An 18,805-nucleotide genomic window follows, 5' to 3' on the forward strand; every position below is an offset into this window, starting at 1 on the left:
TAGGCAGATTCTTTACCAACTGAGCTACAAGGGAAGCGCAAATTAATCATAACACTCAGAATATTACTCTTAATCAAGACATATTAAATGTGTACAAGTAATGCTAGCAAGGCTTTCAAACAGCTGTAGTATACTAAAAAATTAACAAGTACAAAATAACTATGTAAAAAGTATTGTACATGAGCCTTAGATGTTTTTAGGTTTTCTGCAAAATATTTTTAGTAATACATTTGACTATGACAACAAACTGGTCATTTAGTTTTAAAATCATGTGCCCAAATGTGACTTTTTTCTGTGATTACTCTGGAGACTTTAAAGTCTGCTTTTGTGATTTCCTTAAATCTCTAGACTTGGTGAAAGAGTTCAGGAGTCACCCACTTGCTAGATACAAGAGCAGGTTTGTTTTTTTTTCCCCCCTCGTTTATAATAAAGGTCATTTGCATTTTAAAAACCATGGCCTATATTCATATGTTCTCTTAGTTATGAATGTATTATTTATTCAGAGTCAAAATTCGTAGTTATTTCTATGAATACTGAACCTTTCATTCTAAACTGGATTACATTTGTCATAGATTTAAGGGATTAAAAAGTAAACTTGTGAGGGAGATGGATTTATTTTTCATAAACTTGAGCTAGAATGTTTAGGATCTTAAGGACCTGGGCACTTCTTAGAGTTCAAAGTATTTTAGGATAAAGAACAAGGTGAAGATTTACAGCATTCTTTGCTTTCACTTAATGGTTGTTAGTGAAAGTGATGATACAGGCTTGCTTTCTTGTTCAGTGACCTTTATTACAGAATTTGGTACTGCCAGATATTTCTCCCTGATTTGGTATAGTTCTGTATAGGTGCTGGGTAGGTGAATTTGAATGCTACCTTATCCATGAGGTATCCACTTTTATAGTATTGAAAATCCCTCAGCATCCTTCCCACCCTTATATTTTACCCAACACTTAACTGTGTTCTGATTTGTTACATGTTTTACTTGTTATACTTTCTCTCTTCTATTTCCACACACTAGAATATAAATTCCACAAAGTTTTAAAAAAAATTTATTTCTTCATCTCCAGTAACTTGAACAAGTGCCCAACATGTAAGTACTTGGATATAATGCTATAATACAAGTATACTGTATATAATGTAAGTTGTTAAAATTGAAGATCCTGTTAGTTTAAGAACAGTGAATTATTGACTTCTGGTGAGTTACCTCGGGATATATTGCTTTACAGAGTAAAATACATTGCAACATAAAAATTCTAAACCCATTAACTTAACTTTGAGACATCATTCTCATATTCTCATTTTGCCCTAGTAGCTGCAGATTGATTAGAAATGACCATCCTTTATCTTTTATCCTTTATACACCAGCCACTGACTCACTCATTTCTCTAAAGGCCTACTGTTATTAAAGTCTTTGCTTACACCGTTTTTCTTATCAGAAAATAAATGCCCAAATTTATTAATACTGTATTTATCCTCAGTGTTTGGCATTCCACCACTCTTGACTATTGCAGCATACTGTCTTCTCAAATAGACACTTTACTGGAATGTTTATCCTAACTATATTGAAATTTTTGAATATCGTCTTGACTATGTAAAGGTACAAAAGTAATACAATCCTAGTCAGATAAATTTCTTGATACTTTCTAAGATGGAAAGAAAAAAGCTGCTCTATCCTCTTTGAAAATTAAGAAAAGGACTGTTAAACTGATAAATTTTATGTATCATATCTGAATGGTAATATTTTTATATTTGCCCAAGATTAAGAGGCTAGGCGACGTATTTTTAGTCCATCTTTGCTATGAACCGTATAGTAAAAGGAGGTAATAAATATTAAGTGGCCTGCATAATTGTGTGTGTGTGCATGCATCTTGTGTTGTCACTTCCTAAGACCAAAGCATTTAAAATTGAGATAGATCTTTTTATCCATCTCTTGTTTTCAGATGAGGAAACTAGAACACAAAAAACTTAATTTTGTCCTGTGACCACTTGATGACAGCTCCAGCTTTCCATCAAATGCTAGGCTCTTTTTTCAGAACAGCATTCTTTGTTTCGCTCAAGGTGAGGTGCGTAATACTGCAGAATCATTCCCTTTTTGTTTTTCATGTTAAGAGATAGAACTCTGAAGACCCTTAGAGCAAAATGGCATGTCTTTGTGAATGAATTTTTAAAAAAAATTTTTTAGGCATAACACTATTTTGAAATTCATTTTTAAGTTCATAGTTTTCAAAGAATTACATTCTATTTTTAGGGTTAAATCATGAAAATACCTAAATCTTAAATATCATTCCCAAATAAATTTTGGAATTCAGAATTATTAGAAGAACTCAAGAATTCTTGATAAATTGTCAATTTTCCATGATTTCTAAAGATTTATTGTTTCTAATGTTCCAGATCCAGTATTGTTACAACATTCTATCAGACTTCATATGTACCTTATCTATGCTTATTCAGTCTTTTGCTTGTTTTTGCACTCCCAAAATGCATTTCATTTGTATAATCAATTAGGAATCTACTTTCTTCAAGTAATTTTGGAAACCCAGATATTGGCTCTGTTAAATGATCCTGTGTCTGAATACTGCTCTGCTGACTAAAATTGCTCCTGGGTTAATAGAAAAATTGAAGACTGTATACATCATACCTTATTATCTCTTCTCTCTCCACCTGAAGATACAAACACAAAGGAGTAAAAGCTTTCAAAGTCATAATTAATGTGCTCACATTAAATGCTAATTTAGTTTAGTTGGAGACTGCTGTTTCAGTACCTTCAAGGTGAAAACCAGAAGAATAGTTTCTGTTTTAGTTGACTCTTCTGAATTTCTTACCTGAAACAAATTGTTTTTCCTTAAATGATTCTCACTTGTGCTTTGAGAAAGGCCTGAATTAACTGATAAAAGACAATTGTACTGTTGCTCAAATGGTTGATATCTGCTGAAGCTAATTAATATGGCTGTCCCCCACTTTGAAAAAGGTTTGGTTGTCTTCCAGAATGAAATGGTAATGAAACACTGGCAGTTTATTTACATGGGGGATCCTAACCATTGGAAATACCACACTTTGTCTTTAGAAGAAAATTAAGTAATTTAACATCATCTAGTTGGGGAAGGAAGAAGATGCAAATCAATCACATTCTTTCTTTGAATGTGACCTTGTAACTATAATTACTTATGTTAACTGATGGTTTTATTCTTTTATTATAGAATCATAAATATCTTATTTTCTGAAGCAAGTTGCAATGATACCCTTCCCAGGTGGCACTAGTGGTAAAGAACCAGCCTGCCAATGCAGGAGATACGGGAGACGTGGAGTCCCTGGGTCAGGAAGATCCCCTGGGGAAGGGCAAAGCAACCCATTCCAGTATCCTTGCCTGGAGAATCCCATGGACAGAGGAGCCTGGTGGGTTACAGTCCACAGGGTTGCAAAAAGTTGGACATGACTGAAGTAATTTAGCAAGCACACACCTTAAATGTTAAAAGAAAATTAAGTGGCTCTAACATATTGAAAAGTAAACAGAAGAAGTATGATCTGTGCTTTGAGTTACTTTTTATCAGATGGTAGGGTGAAACTGTTTGGATGACAGCGTAGGTTAAAAAAAAATGCGGCGGACGTCCCTGGTTGCCCAATGGTTAGGACTCCGTGTTTCCAGTGCTGGGGAGGGTGTGTGATCCTTGGTGGGAGATTCCACATGTGGCGTGGTGCAGCCAGAAGATTTAAAAACAAAATGTGGCTTGGACTGAAGTCTTTTCAAAATGGTTGTGTATTCTCTATGAAAAGGTATTATGATGGTAAATTTTTGTTTATCTTTGTTCTCATTAAGTTGATTATGTGGGGCAGAAGATAGAGAAAAGTTTGTGGGTTTCTGCTGTTATTTACCTTGACTCAGTGCTGTCCTCAGATGGATCATTTACTTACTTTATTGTTATTATTAAGATTAGATTGTTTTGCTTTCATGTTTTCTTCCAGAGCAACAGTATGAACCGTATTTAGTATTCACAAACTATTTTTTGATGTTGCTTTCTGTTACTTTTAAGTCTGTGTGAAATTTTTTAGTTTAAAAGAACATCGATTTTAAGTGTACAACTCAAATGAATTATCACAGGGGGTAGTAAAGTTATTTTACAATTCTTTTAAAAAATTAGTTATTTTTACTCTTTGGAAATTGGGATAAACAGTTTAGGTAAATTTTGAACAAATACTAATTTCATATTATAGGTATCAGATTAAAAACTTTTTATCCGTGGATATCTCAAAATCATGACTGAAGTAAAGCTTTTGATTCGTATTTTGAAAATGTTACCCATCGTTTCTGGTATTAAAATGTCTTTACTTGAACACGTAATCCTGAATCCATGCTCACAGAAAAGTACTGAAATATATAAAAGGTGCAAATCATCATTTACAGTTCTACCAAATCTTTCTCTCTTCAGAGCCAGCACTTAACTATGGTTCAGTTAAAATTTCTACACCTTTTCCATGCATATACCTTTATAACAATTTGTTATACATTTTTTTTTTAATGTAAATGGGGTTCTACATTATAAAAAGTTCTATAACTTGCCATTTCACTGTCTTGGAAAGCTTTATTTGTCATTCCATTATAGTTAGACTTCATTGTTTTTCATTGCTTTAATATTTTAATGGTCCTTCTAATGATGGATACTTGTTTCTAGTTTTTTACTATTCCAAAAAAAATTCTATCTTTGTAAACTAGTCAATAAATAATAAGAGTTTCTTACTGAGTAGTAGTTTCTCTGTATTCTAGATGTTATTGTGTTGATTGTATGTATGAGATATTTTCTCGTTGTGTACTTGTCTTGGTGGCTTTTGTCTTGTTAATATTTTAAATAATTATGTAGTCAAATCTGTTGATCTTTTCCTTTGTCATTTGTTTTGTGGCTTCTTTATTTCTAAATTATTCATTTCCACAGAGATATTTTCATTTTTAACTGTCACTTGTAAAAATATTCTATAGACTCCTGTGAATGGTGGCAGAATGTTAGTATGTGATACGTTTTGATGGCATGTAATAATCACATAAGGATTAATGACTATTTTGATTATCAGTTTCAGAGTTATAAAATAAATGTAATAAATTCTGGAAAAGCATTGGAGTTTTTGTGTTGTTTATCAAATCGCCATAGGTAGTCCTTACTATTAAATTTATTTTTGACAGGTAATATGTTAGGAACTGAGTGATAACAGTAGTACACAAGTAAGAAATAATCCCTTTTATTGTGACTCCTTGAGACACAGTTCCTCCCCCAGTTTATCTGCTATATATATATAATCAGTTTTTCTAATCTCAAAGTAGTGTCCGCTGCTGGGAATTGCCCTCCACTTTTGCAGTCACCCAGTGCCAGATCTAACAAACACTCTAAACTCTTAGCAAAGCAGGATCTAAAAGGATCAGCCTTGATTAATGTATCCAGAATCTAGTTAAAATTTTTAAGTGTTTTATTGTGTGTGTGTTGTTTGTGGGTATACATGCACGTGTGGAGTGTTGCACATTATATAGGGTAATGAGTCAGAATGCAAAAGAACCTTTTACGTGTTTGAGGTCTCTAATTTGACTCTGTGTCAAGAGCCATAAGTTGAGCTCCTGAAACTTGGGCTATTTTGTCTTAACCACCAGCAATTTCCTGAAGAAGTAGGTTATAATTTTTCTGTTTCTTCCCTATCATAGAGGGAATACCTTTATAGGAGGTACCTTGAAGCCTGTATCTCATAGACCCTGTCATCAACTCACTTCTGCTCTCTGCCCTCCCTCCTTACCTGATTGATACATTTTGAAAACATTAAAACTTTGCTGCTGCCCTTCCTCTCCTTTTTAGGACAGATTCATGGAAGAGGGGAATCCCATCTTCCATAACAGATGGAGTAATATTGGGAAGTAAAAGGAAAAAGCTTTTTTCTTTTTTGAAAAAACTAGAACTTTTACAGCTCAGCATATTTGGACAAGTCTTGACAGTAATCCAACTACATTGTAGCTTAACTAGATTTCTGAGTGCATCTGCTAACCTAACCACCACATATACCTTTTTATAACTTGAAAATTGCCTTTAAAACCACAAAAGCACAAAGCACTGTAGTGCTTGTAACACTCTTCCATATTATTGTAGGTAACTAAATGACCATGGAATCTGGAGCAGAGAACCAGCAGAGTGGAGATGCAGCTGTAACAGAAGCTGAAAGCCAGCAAATGACAGTTCAAGCCCAGCCACAGATTGCCACATTAGCCCAGGTATAAAAACATGGAGAGATTCCAAGTTGTCTCTTCTAAGAGGAATATGTTTCAAATACAAGAGAACTTAGTTTTTATTAGAGATATACATAGAATGAGTGGTGACATTCTTAGAATATCAAAATTCCTATTTATTTAGTATCAGCCTAATTTTAGAAATGACAGTATTCAGTAACAGAAAAATGTATTGCTAAATACTAACACACTATTTGTAGTAGTGACATGATTCAGGATAATTACATTTAAACTGATGGGTAGGTGGTCTCTTAAAGGAATAAAACTATGATAACTGGGGTTTTTTTTTTTTTCATATCATAGATTTATTTGGGGGCATGGGGACACATAATCTGAAAGGCTAATTTTACATGTGCTTAAACGAAAAAGATAGAATAAACAAATAAATTGACACACAAGTAAATATCAAGGATGATAGTTTTTGTCCCTGTATTTCTTAAAGTATGATTCATAGTTCTTTCATTTTGTCTTTGTCTTAAACATTCTAAGGTTATATTCTCATCTTTATTTTTTGTTCTTATGTATTTTTCCTCAAATGTTTTATTAACATTTATTGGCATTATGTTATATATGAGTGAGAAAAGTGGTTAATATAAAAACCAAATAGCAAACAAATAACCTGCTAGGTAAGAAGAGTGGGATGTGGAGCTTCCGCTTCCCAGAGAGTTTAAAAGCTCTCCTACAGGAGAGTCTGGAGCAAGAATGGATCTTGGGAAATGGAGGACTAATCACATATGGTCACCACACTGAGCTAAAATACGGGTCAAATACTAGGTCTCTAGCAGGAATACTAGGGCCGAATACTAGGTCTTCTGGTAGTCAGAAGCAGTGGGATGTTCTGTGTTTTCTCCCAAGATCACTGGGGCCCACCTCCAGCCCTGAGGAGTAAGGCAAAGCAGATTATATTTAGGGATGAAGTAAACGTACACTCACGATGAAGCAGGTGCAGGAACAAAGGTGAGAGCATCAGGGCCTCTTAAGTACATGTCAAGGCAAATGTGTACAGGTCCTAATCGGGACTCATCCAGGCACTCAGCCCTCTAGTAAAAAGAAGATACAGTACCAGCAGGGATTTTGGTGATGACAGTCCTCAACATACCTATCTCTCGGGACACCATTCTTCTGGTCTGGATGTCCTCCACGTCTGCTGTGTAACGTCATTCTGGAGGTTGCCTTCCTACTGTCTTGTGGAGTTTTGTTTCCAGTGGTTCCTTGAGCAAGTTTGACTGGGTAAAGAATTCCTGGTAAAGAAAATGTTTTTCAAATTTTTAAGGCACAGTCATTTTCTAGTATTGATGTTTTAAAAGACTAAACCCATTTCTTACTTTGTATCTCTTGTTATCTTGTAAAAATCTCTGTTCACAGTGCTTCACCATTTCATTATCAAGGTCTTGAATTGTTACCATCCATTGTGCAGTAGTCTTCAGTGCCCCCCCCCCCCCTTTTTTTTAAGTGGAAACTTGGGTCTTCATTTCTGGGCAATTTTCTTAAGTTATTTCGTTGATGATTTTTTTCTCTCCCTCTTCTTTCTCTTTTATCTCTTGGATTCTTGTGATCCAGATGTTAATACCTCTAGGACTGTTTCTCTAGTTTTCTCTCCTGTTTCAGTCTGTCTTTGCTCTGCCCTCAGAGATTTCTTCAACTTCACACTTCACCCCATCTGTTGGATTTGTTTTATTTCTGCTATCATGTTTCCAAGAGTTCCTTTTGTTTCTGAACAGTCCTTTTGTATTTTAATAGTATCCTGTTTGTTTCAGGCTTCCCTGGTGGCTCAGACAGTAAAGAATCTGCCTGCCATGCAGGAGACCAGGTTCAATCCTTGGGTCAGGAAGATACCCAGGAGAAGGAAATGGCTACCCACTCCAGTATTCCTGCCTGGAGAATTCCATGGACAGAGGAGCCTGGTGGGCTACAGTCCGTGGGATCGCAGAGTCAGACATGACAGAGCAACTAACACTTACACTTTTTTTTTTTTTAATGTTTCATGCAGGCAGTATTTTCCCTTTATAATATTAAGTTTTAAGTTTTCTTCTCTCTACATAGATTTTCTTCTGTATACAGTTTTCCTCTTCTATCTTTTTGGTCACCATCTTTCATATTAGAAGCTTTCTTCATATTTGATAACTTGTGGTTGTTGGCCTACATTTAAAAGTAAGGTGACCAAAAACCTATGTTTGATGTTGTGTGTATACGTTCGGGGCCTGACGTCTGTGAGTTGTGAGGTTCGTGGTAGGGTGGCATCCCAGTGTCATTATGTTAAGTCTTCTTAACTTGGTGTTTGTTGGTCAGGTTCCCCAGAGAAAAGCTTTACTATCTCCTGCATGTAAGTAAAGACCTGTGAGCCAACCAACGGAAGGAGATTGGAGTTCAGTACCTCACCTCAGCAATGCCTGGTGTCAAGCAGTCAAGAAACCCTCCATCAGAAAATAAACCAACGTTTTTCTGTCCTCATAGGGGAGATTAGTGTCCGTTCACAGAGGCTGAGGAGGGGATCTGCTTGCTTTTCAAAGAGCCTTCAGTCAGCCTTCCTTATCTTCAGCCCCTCCTTTCACTCTACCTTCTAGGGGGCCCTAGATTCTGAGCCTCTTAAGGACCTTGTAGCACAAATCAAGCTGTCCCTGCCTCCACCTCATGAGTTGGTCATCTGAGGTCTTCCAAGTTCGTTACCATTCACCCACCTGTTTCTAGCCTCCAAAACTCATTATTGTTACTTCCTTTCCCATTCTTCTCTGCTGGTGTGATTATGCCTGTAAAAACAAAATCAGTTTTATGAAGCTTAATTGGAAATTCGGGAAGGAACAAAATTATATGCACATGTTCAATTAGCATATAATCACGGATAAGTGGAATGACATGATACTAGAGTTTTAGGAGAAGTAGTGTCTGTTCACTTTTGTAAGTTTTGTTGTTGTTCTTTTTAATACCTGATTACAGAGGGTTTTTTTTCATTTGCTCATCCAAGTCCTTAACATATATTTTGACGTAATTTCTCAGAATTCTGATACCTATTTTTGTTGTCTCGTAGTAAACTGTAAATTTGTAATAAAATTGTCAAGACCATTGTGATTTGACCATTGGATGTAAAAAAACAAATTCAGCCTAACTAGTGAAGGAGGAAAATCAATCTAAAATAATAATGAAATGTCTTCTGTTACTTTTGAAATTTACAAGTATTTCTTTTAAAGTGGAAAAAACATTGGTTTTGACTATAAGAATGTTAATTTTTATGGAGGGCTTTAAGTAAAGAGTTGGGTGAAAGGATGATTGCTGCAATACTGTTGTCGCCTTTCTTATAACAGGCACATTTGAAAACCTAAATGGACAGTAATAAGGAATTTATTAAATTATGTAATTTTACCATTACACAGTCATTAAAACCGTTAAAGAATACTATTAATGGTATGAAGAGATATTTGAAATGGATTTGAAAGATTCTGTGATAGTGCCAAAAAAATTGAGTGTGTGTGTGTGTATATATATATATATATATATATATATGCATCTTTATAAACACATGTATCTACAGCAAAAATATTAAATGATGAGCTCTGAGTGGTAGGAATATAAGTGATTTTTTTCTATATTGGTGTATCTGAATTTTCTAAATTCACAATGAGAGAAACCATTATGTGGAATGATTAGCATAGAAAGAGGATTATTTGTTAAGTTAGCTTGTTACATTTACCTTATAGAATACTCAGAGGACATACTAATTGCTTCAAATATTAGAAGAGCTTTCCATTGATATGAGATATTCTGAATAATTTACAGTTTTGGTTCTCCAACCTTGATGTCGGGGAACATGTCCTTGGGTCCATCAGAGGTTGTGACTAATTTATAAACAGGTACCCTATGTAACTCTAGTGGAGGTAATCCGTGGATCACATTTTGAGAACCAAGTAAAACTTAAGTAAGATTTGTAGTGGCCAGAAAAAAAGTGATTGATAAGGAAGGACTTCCTCACTGTCCAAAGGGGAAGCTCAGGACTTAAGCCTCTGCCTTTAGTAGGTGTCTTTCCCCCCAAGCTTTATAGTCAGATATTTAACTGCCTTGTAAACATCTCTGCAAATTCAGATGTCGTATCAATTCCATTGTTTTCCACCATTACCCCAGCCACCCATAAGCAGCTTCTTGTGTTCTCTGTTTGGCATAGTTTACCCGTTTTCACCCACATGTGAACTATGTGGGTCGTCTTTGATTTCTCTCTCACTTCCTTCCATCAGTCATTCATAAATCCCTTTCTGGTCTGCCTCCTGAATTTTCATTAAATTACTTATATTATTTCCATCCCTAATACACCTAGTGCCTAATTGCTGGCCTTCACTTTTACTACTATATATAGGCTTTCTCAGTTGGTCTCACCTCTACTTTCTTCTTCCTCTGAAATAAGTATCTTTTACCCTACCACTAAAGTAAAGTGATCTATCTAAAATGGAAACCACACTATGGTATTCAGGAGTTCAAAAGCCCTTCAGTGCATAAAATGCAGATTCTTTAATGTAACTTATATAAGATTTCATGACTAGCCCATCTGGCCCCTATTATTCCATCTCTCCATACTTCCTACTGCCTATAGTAACACACTTATATGTTCCAGTAGTAGTAACTGCTGGTCATCCCTCTCTGCCATGTACAGACATTGCTGTTCTCTTTGCTTTTGCCAGTGTCACCGTCTTCGTGAAGTTCTGTGCCTCCCCTCTGCAACTCATAAGAACATGCCTTACTCGTTCTTTCTTTTTTTTTTTTAACTAGTATGCTTTGTTTCAAATTAACATACTTTCCTGGTAGCCTCTCCTCCTCTTGCTTTGGGTGGGATCACTCTCCTCACTGTGTCCATTTTTCTCTTTGCAGACTACATTACTTCATTGAATTATATTTATTTGTGACCTTTTCCCCATTCCTTCATACACATGCCTCAATAATTTCTTTAAGGGCAAAAACCTATGTCTTTCTCATTTCTGTAGTTTCAATTCTAGCATTGTTCTGGCACACATATCCCCAGTAGGTGAGTTCAGTCACTCAGTTGAATGACTCCTGGACTGAGTCGACCTCATGGACTTGAGTCGACCTCATGGACTGTAGCACACCAGGCCTCCCTGTCCATCACCAACTCCCGGAGCTTGCTCAAGACATGTCCATCAAGTCAGTGATGCCATCCGACCATCTCATCCTCTGTTGTCCCCTTCTCCTCCTACCTTCAATCTTTCCCAGCATCAGGGTCTTTTCCAATGAATCGGTTCTTCACATCAGGTGGCCAAAGTACTAGGGCTTCAGCTTCAGCATCAGTCCTTCCAGTGAATATTCAGGACTGATTTCCTTTAGGACTGACTAGTTGGATCTCCTTGCAGTCTAAGGAAAGAGTATGATCACATGACCTTCATTAAATTCCCAAATTTATTACCAAATGGACAAATAAAATTGCTACCCTCAAACACATTCAAGCGCAGGAACCATAAATACTGTACAATCTGATAGATACATATGACTTAAGAGCCCTTTTAACCTGGGTATTGACTTATTAAGATTGCCTTCTTTGTGCCTCAGGAGAAAACTGGTTTCTCAAATTCTCTCAATTCTGCCCCTTTATCTCTTCAAGAGGAAGATAAATCCTTAAAATATCAACTATTACCAGTTCAGTGCTGGGAGGAGATAGACATTTTCAGTTTGTACTTCCTCATGAATGAAAGGCATACTTGTAATAAGTTTATAAGAGAAAAATATGCTTTATACTGTAAGATATGTATTTGTTTTAGACTTAGTAGCTAAGCTTCACCCAAGTTTGGGAACAATTATACTTTAGAACATGGCTTAATTTAACACATGATATTCTGAAGAATTTTACATTCCTTCAAAGCTAGCTTATCTCTTGACCTTGGGTAAGTTGCTTAATCTCTTGGAGCACTTAATGTTTCTGTCTCTCAGTGGGGAGAGAATATCGGGATGACTCTTATTCTAACCCAGTCTGATTTCTTCAAAGAGCAAATGAGAAATTGAATATGAAAGCAGGTGGGAAACTTTAAAGCACCGTACAAATAAAGTGGTATTTAGTGTTCAAAAAAGTCTGTGTTACATATTTTGATACTATATTAGAACAGTTTTTTGATTTTTGTCATTTGGGAGGAGTTTAAAAGTGGGGGGCATGGGAAGTATTTGCAGTGTTTGTTTCTTTTTGTTTTTTTTTTCCAAAAAGAATATTAAGCTTAATGTTAGTTCCTTTCACACCATTGGAATACTTAAACCTAGCAGAAGGGTCATCCTTTTGCTGCTAAAAAGTTGCTTCATATTAAACATGAGTACTCCCAAGGAGGTATCTGTGATGGTAATTTTTTTCCATGTTCAACACCATAGGTATCTATGCCAGCAGCTCACGCAACATCATCTGCTCCCACCGTAACTTTAGTACAGCTGCCCAATGGGCAGACAGTTCAAGTCCATGGAGTTATTCAGGCGGCCCAGCCATCAGTTATTCAGTCTCCACAAGTCCAGACAGTTCAGGTATGTGTATAAAAAGTTCTGCATCTACTTTCATAACTGTCGTTGATAGCCATATTTCTCTTCCTCTCATTATGAAAATAGGAACATGTCTAGTTTAGAGTTTTATTTTATAGTAATTATGGAATATGCTGCATCTGTATAGTCACCTTAAGTATAGGAACATATATACACAAGAACAGACATAATAAAAAACTGTTTCTTAAACTGGAGGAAAAAAAGAATTGATTGGGAAAAATCATAAAGTATACGGGATAAAGTGGAAATGTTGGGAGAGACTATAAGGGTACCTCAGGGAAATAAGATGCAAAATAATAACTTTGTAATTATTTTCTAAGCATGCAATTGGAAAAAACAGCCCTTGTCAAAAATTAATAACCTTACCTAAGTATTATTTGAATTTTAGAGAAAAACAACTATGTTTACAAGTCTTAAGTTAGAGTATATACAACTTCGAAATGATACCTTCAGAAATTGTACCTTAAGAATCAGGTATTTTTCCATGCATGTTATCTTATTCTTTGGAGAGATTGTTCCTTTAATTTGGATCCAAGGGGAATAAAGGCATGTAAACCTCTACTTAACTGTAGGGAACCTAGGGCAGTATACATCTTTGCAATGAGCTTATTGGGGAAGGAAAAAAAAAAGACTTGAACGTTCATTCAAGTAGGCCATAACCCCAGCCTCCCATTTCATATTTTTTGCTTCACAGTCTTCCTGTAAGGACTTAAAAAGACTTTTCTCCGGAACTCAGGTGAGTCCTAGGTCCTATTTTTAGAAAGGAAGGTGAGAAATTATTCTTTATATCTTTGTCCCTTCTCTCTAAACATGGAACTCAAGGTTTAAATAAAAATCTTAGGTATCTTCTAGGTGTAGGCCAAACTTGTTACCTATCCAGCCCTTAATCTGTTACTTAGTTTCCCTATTTACATCCTTCTCCCCTCCTCCAAACGGTAGTCTGGCATTACTTCGACTCTTTCAGAGAAAGGAGGCAATCTCCAGAGGTAACCAGTTTATAATCGGGTGATTGCTAAAATATTCTTCCCTGAGGTGAACCAGAATACCTTTCTAAAAGTATTACCTAGTGGTCCCAATTCTATCCTCAGAAACAAGCAAATTTAACTCCTTTTTCTATTGGACTGCTTCCTTTTCCCTATCTCCCACATCCTTCCCATTAAAAATATGTCCAGACCAAGTAAATGCCTGTTTTTCTTCAGCCATTTATAATCGACATTGCTTTGTTTCCTCTTTACCATCCATGTCGTCATCTTGTGGGTGAGAGCTGTTTTCTTTCTTTTCCCCTTGAGTACAGTAGCCAGATTGATTGATACTTGTAGAGGGGAGAAGTCCCTTCTTTGTCTTCTATTAGTGTCATCAAAGGATATAATAGATGTTAACTCACCTCTACTTCATTTGATCTCTGTGCTTTGGTTTGCTTGGACATTTAGGGCAGGGGTAAAAGGAGAAAGAAGAATGAATGTTTTTATATAAGTAAAATCATCAAGTTGTAATATTGAAAAGGAATTTGTTGTTACTAAATAGATGGTATAGTCCAGGTAAAGACTGAAGAATTTGTTATTTCTATAGAACCACACTGACTGAACAATAGTCTCCTATCTTTTGTCTCAGTTTTTATTTCATTGAATGCTGCCTAACTGTTGTTCATATGATGTATGCCATTACTAATTCCCTGCTTGTATCTTCCTCTTGATAATAGTGGAAAGAACCTGACCTTCTAGTCAGGAGACCTAGATTCCAGATCTCACATTAACCTTTACTTTTTCTTTTTCACTTACGATAGGAGGTCTTTCTATAAAGAACACACAAAAATTAACACAAAATTTGCTAACATTATAAATATTGGTTTTAATAAATGATGTTTAATTGTTGATTATATTCTTAATTTTAATCTTTACTCTGTGGTAAGAATAATAATAATGACCATTAACTTGTAGAAATGTGTGAGCTGTGCTTATAATTAGAAACCTGAATTCCAGAAACAGAAACACAAACAGTATTTTTAATTTAAAGGCCCTAAACCATAGAGAAGCTATTAAACTTCAGTGGTATTTCAGCTGGTTCACAGTGATTAGAATTAATCATTAGAGAATGGTTTATAACAGAAGAGGTGATCAAACAAGGAGAGAACTGATTCCTCAAACTTCTTGATGGAAGAATATTAGTATTCTAGAACAGCATTTCTGAAATATATAAGGTACATTTCTCTTGATGTGAGAATAAGATATTAAGATTTCTGTTTATCTTTTTTCATCTCAGAGGATTAGAAACTAAGCTTTACTAATATTTCATATTCATCAGTGCCCTAACTTATCCCTTAGGTATACGTGTAAGTCAGATCTCACAGATTATGTAAAAATTCCCACAAAAATAATGGGAGTTACACAAATGTATAGAAGTTAACAGTATCATCCTCACTTTTCATTTGTTAATTTTGGATGCATTTTTAATACAATGCAGTTAAAACATTGCATAGGATTTATGGATTATGTTACCTTAAATTATTACATTCATTCCTTCAACGAATTTTTATTGATCACATGCTATGTGCCAGTCACTGTTCTAGGTGCTGTGAAAGCAGCAGTGAGCAAATAATACTTCTCTATTCTCATGAAGATCACATTTGAGCGAAGAGAGACAATGAAAAAATAAATTATGTCAGGTGAGGATAAGTGCTGGGAAGATAATTAAAGCAGGGGAAAGGGATAGAGAATAATGTGGAGGGAAGGGTATTTTATTTTATGTAGAGTGGTCAGGGAACACAAAGAGCAGAAAACTAGAAAGCAGTGAAGGAGGCTAAGCCATACAAATAATAAAAGCAAGTCCAGAGGCCCAAAAGTGAAAGTATAGCAAGATGACATGGCCTGGATAGAGTGAGCAAGAGGGATTGTGGTTGGCACTGAAGTTTTTGATACAGCCTTTGCAATACTTCATAATGTGATGGAGACACACATTATGTCTTTTGTGATGGAGGCACACACAAGTCTTTTGTGCAAGGTATCCAGTGGTTATCATATAGCAAATATTTGAGTTGCTGAACAAACACAAGGATGTTACTTGTTTATTTTTACATGACAAGTGTTCCAAAGTTGCTGATCTTTATAATGGCAAGCAAGAGATAACCTATAAAGGATATGTTAACTAACAGATATTTTTGAAAAAAAGAAATTCTTTTCAACTATCCTTTCTGAGAGAAGGTGACATTTTAACAATGTATGAGAGAATACCTCCATTTTGAAAAGAAATCATGCTTTGGACAGAATATTTTGAATATAGAAGTTTGGAAATGTTCCCATACTTTTTTTTAACTGAAAACAGTATAGATTTGTCACCTAGAAACTCAAATGTATATACTTTTAAAACTCTGGAAATAGAGTTTTCCAAACTATTCAGAAGTGTTCTTGAGTTTCAGGAGGTGTTGAACTTATTTGTTAAAATGTAAAAGCTTTTATTAGCATGTAATAACTGACCAAGAGTCAGGGAGATGAAAGTATACTAGTAAATTTCATCAAAAGTTTGTGCAATTGATAGATGAAAGTGAAAAAAAAAATGATTGTTTTATTTAGTAGGCCCAATCACAAAGCACTTATTCCTATATCCACATGTCATGAACTCCTTTTTTCAGCAGTTGCAGATGTCAGATCACATTTCAGAAAGTCCAGGCTTAGAATCACATTTTTGCGTCACTGTTATAAAATATTAAATGGTTTCTTAATGAACCATATTAAAGCACATCACTCTTGTTGCTATGAAATATTAAGAAATTTACAAGTGTATTTTAATACTTACATTGACTCTTTAAAAATTAATTTGTTTTATGATATAGATAATACTTAAAACTTGAAAATAAATGTATGTGCTTATATCAGATTTTCTTATTTATAAGGGAGATCTGCAGATCAAAACAGTCTGGAGATTACTGCTCTAGACTTCTATTAAACTCCTTGATCCAGTGAATAAACTTGGGCCCTAAACCTGAGCCTGAACTGTACTCCAGGAAAGTGCTTAAGTTTTCAGGGGACCATGTATAGTTTGAGAAAACATTTAATACAACCATTTTTAAAATTTCGTGCTAGTCACTGTATATTTTATTTTGACATTTCAAATAACATCGAAATAGGGATTTTTTTTTTCCTTCTTATATAAATAGGAGGTATGGTTTTTTAACAAACTTTGTCTTAACAAATAAAGAAAATATTGAGAAATACAGATCTAAAAGGTTCAGTGATGGGTTTGGCTTTTTTTAAATTTCTTGACCTATAAGTGGCCATGATTAAAGTCCTATTTAAGGAACTCAGGAAGGGATTAATAATAGAGGCAGGAGGAGGTGAAGACCAGAGGAAGGGGCTCTGTCATTGGAGTGTGATGATAGTCTTTGATACTTACAAGTGGGATATAGTTTTTCATGTTATTTTTTTAATAACCTATTAAACGTGTTGAACTGTTATTATTTAAAAGGATTTTAATGGTGCTTAATGGTCTTAGCAATGAGGATTTAGTGGTTTAGGGGGCGGGTTTGGTTTTTTTGTTTGGTTTTGGTTTGAGGTGGGGTATGGTGTTGGGGGTGGGGGGAGTTTTGTTTGTTTTTTGGTAGATAGTCCATAGGAATTGGCTTCATATTCATAATTCTAAGTTCTTTCTGGATAGTATTCCACCAAAGAGGAAATACTACATTCATTATGTAGTATTGAATAGTTCTGAATTCCCTTTACATTTAAAAAATTGCAGTACATATCACTTATATGTGGAATTTTAAAAATACAACAAACTAGTGAATATATTAAAAAAGAAACAGACTCACAGATACAGAGAACAAACTAGTGGTTACCTGTGGGGATAGGGATGAGGAAAGTGGCAATATAGGAGTAGGGGACTAAGAGGTACAAACTATTATGTATAAAATAAGCTATAAGAACTTATTGTGCAACACAGGGAATATAGCCAATATTTTATAACTGTAAATGGGACATCGCCTTTAAAAATTGTGACTCACTATACTGTATACTTGTAAATTACATTGTACAGCAGTCATACTTCAAATTTTTTTTTTGAATTGCAATCGTAGAGTATAAGTTAGTTCCTTTTGTGTGAATTGACAAGTTATTTCAGGTAAGAGGAATAGGAGACTTTGTTCTACTGGGAGCAATAGATGCATTGAGTTTGGGGGAAAAAATTAAAGGCCATATATTTAAAAAGCAGTGTTAATTTGTTTCATTTCAAAATTGTCCTATGTGTAGTTTATGTAGCATGTTTTAAAGTTGTTATTTTAATGACTTTCAACTTGGAAGAGTGTGCTTCAGTTCAGTTCAGTCGCTCAATCATGTCCAACTCTTTGCGACCCCATGAATCGCAGCATGCCAGGCCTCCCTGTCCATCACCAACTCCTGGAGCTCACTCAAACTCACGCCTATCGAATCAGTGATGCCATCCAGCCATCTCATCCTCTGTCGTCCCCTTCTCCTGCCCCCAATCCCTCCCAGCATCAGTCTTTTCCAATGAGTCAACTCTTCACATGAGTGTGCTTACATCATTATATATCCTTGAAAGAAGGTTGTAAGAATGAGAGTTAAGCAAAAAAAGACAGAATGTAGAGAAACTAAGGTTCTAAAAAACATTAATGAGGATAAACATTTGTCAGGTTATTCACTTTGAGTTCGATCTTGTTATCCGTTGAAATTCTGGTTCTCTGCTAAGGCCTTTTTACAACTCCTCATCAGCTCTACATCTTTGAGAAAGTCTGTGTAGAGACTCTGCTGAGTGAGCTAGTTAACAGCAGCTACAGATTAGTGGGAAAGTGTTCTGTGTGTTCGTTTGGCAGTAACTATAGTGTTGTTCGGAGAAGGCAATGGCACCCCACTCCAGTACTCTTGCCTGGAAAATCCCATGGACGGAGGTGCCTGGTAGGCTGCAGTCCGTGGGGTCCCAAAGAGTCGGAAACAACTGAGCGACTTCACTTTCACTTTTCACTTTCATGCATTGGAGAAGGACATGGCAACCCACTCCAGTGTTCTTGCCTGGAGAATCCCAGGGATGGGGGAGCC

The 18,805-nt window shown here is 35.5% G+C and overlaps 1 protein-coding gene across 10 annotated transcripts in view; it reads left to right on the forward strand.

Moving 5' to 3' along the window:
- Nucleotides 1-18,805, forward strand: part of CREB1 (cAMP responsive element binding protein 1) — a 57,032-nt gene that overhangs the window by 12,603 nt on the left and 25,624 nt on the right. For 4 of the 10 annotated variants that reach the window (XR_003515007.1, XM_027565580.1, XM_027565602.1 and 1 more), the window contains exons 2-4: nt 6,118-6,239; nt 12,603-12,749; nt 13,459-13,500. Coding sequence is in view for 7 of the 10 variants with exons in the window: in XM_027565580.1 (XP_027421381.1) it covers nt 6,126-6,239; nt 12,603-12,749; nt 13,459-13,500 (303 nt within the window). In the remaining 3 variants the exon portion in view is untranslated. Of the gene's footprint in view, nt 1-6,117; nt 6,240-12,602; nt 12,750-13,458; nt 13,501-15,322; nt 15,427-18,805 lie in introns of those variants that run through there. The other 6 variants (XM_027565596.1, XM_027565587.1, XM_027565611.1 and 3 more) reach the window with 5 other exon arrangements.

This window comes from Bos indicus x Bos taurus, chromosome 2, assembly GCF_003369695.1.
Source record: "Bos indicus x Bos taurus breed Angus x Brahman F1 hybrid chromosome 2, Bos_hybrid_MaternalHap_v2.0, whole genome shotgun sequence".
Lineage (NCBI taxonomy): Eukaryota > Metazoa > Chordata > Mammalia > Artiodactyla > Bovidae > Bos > Bos indicus x Bos taurus.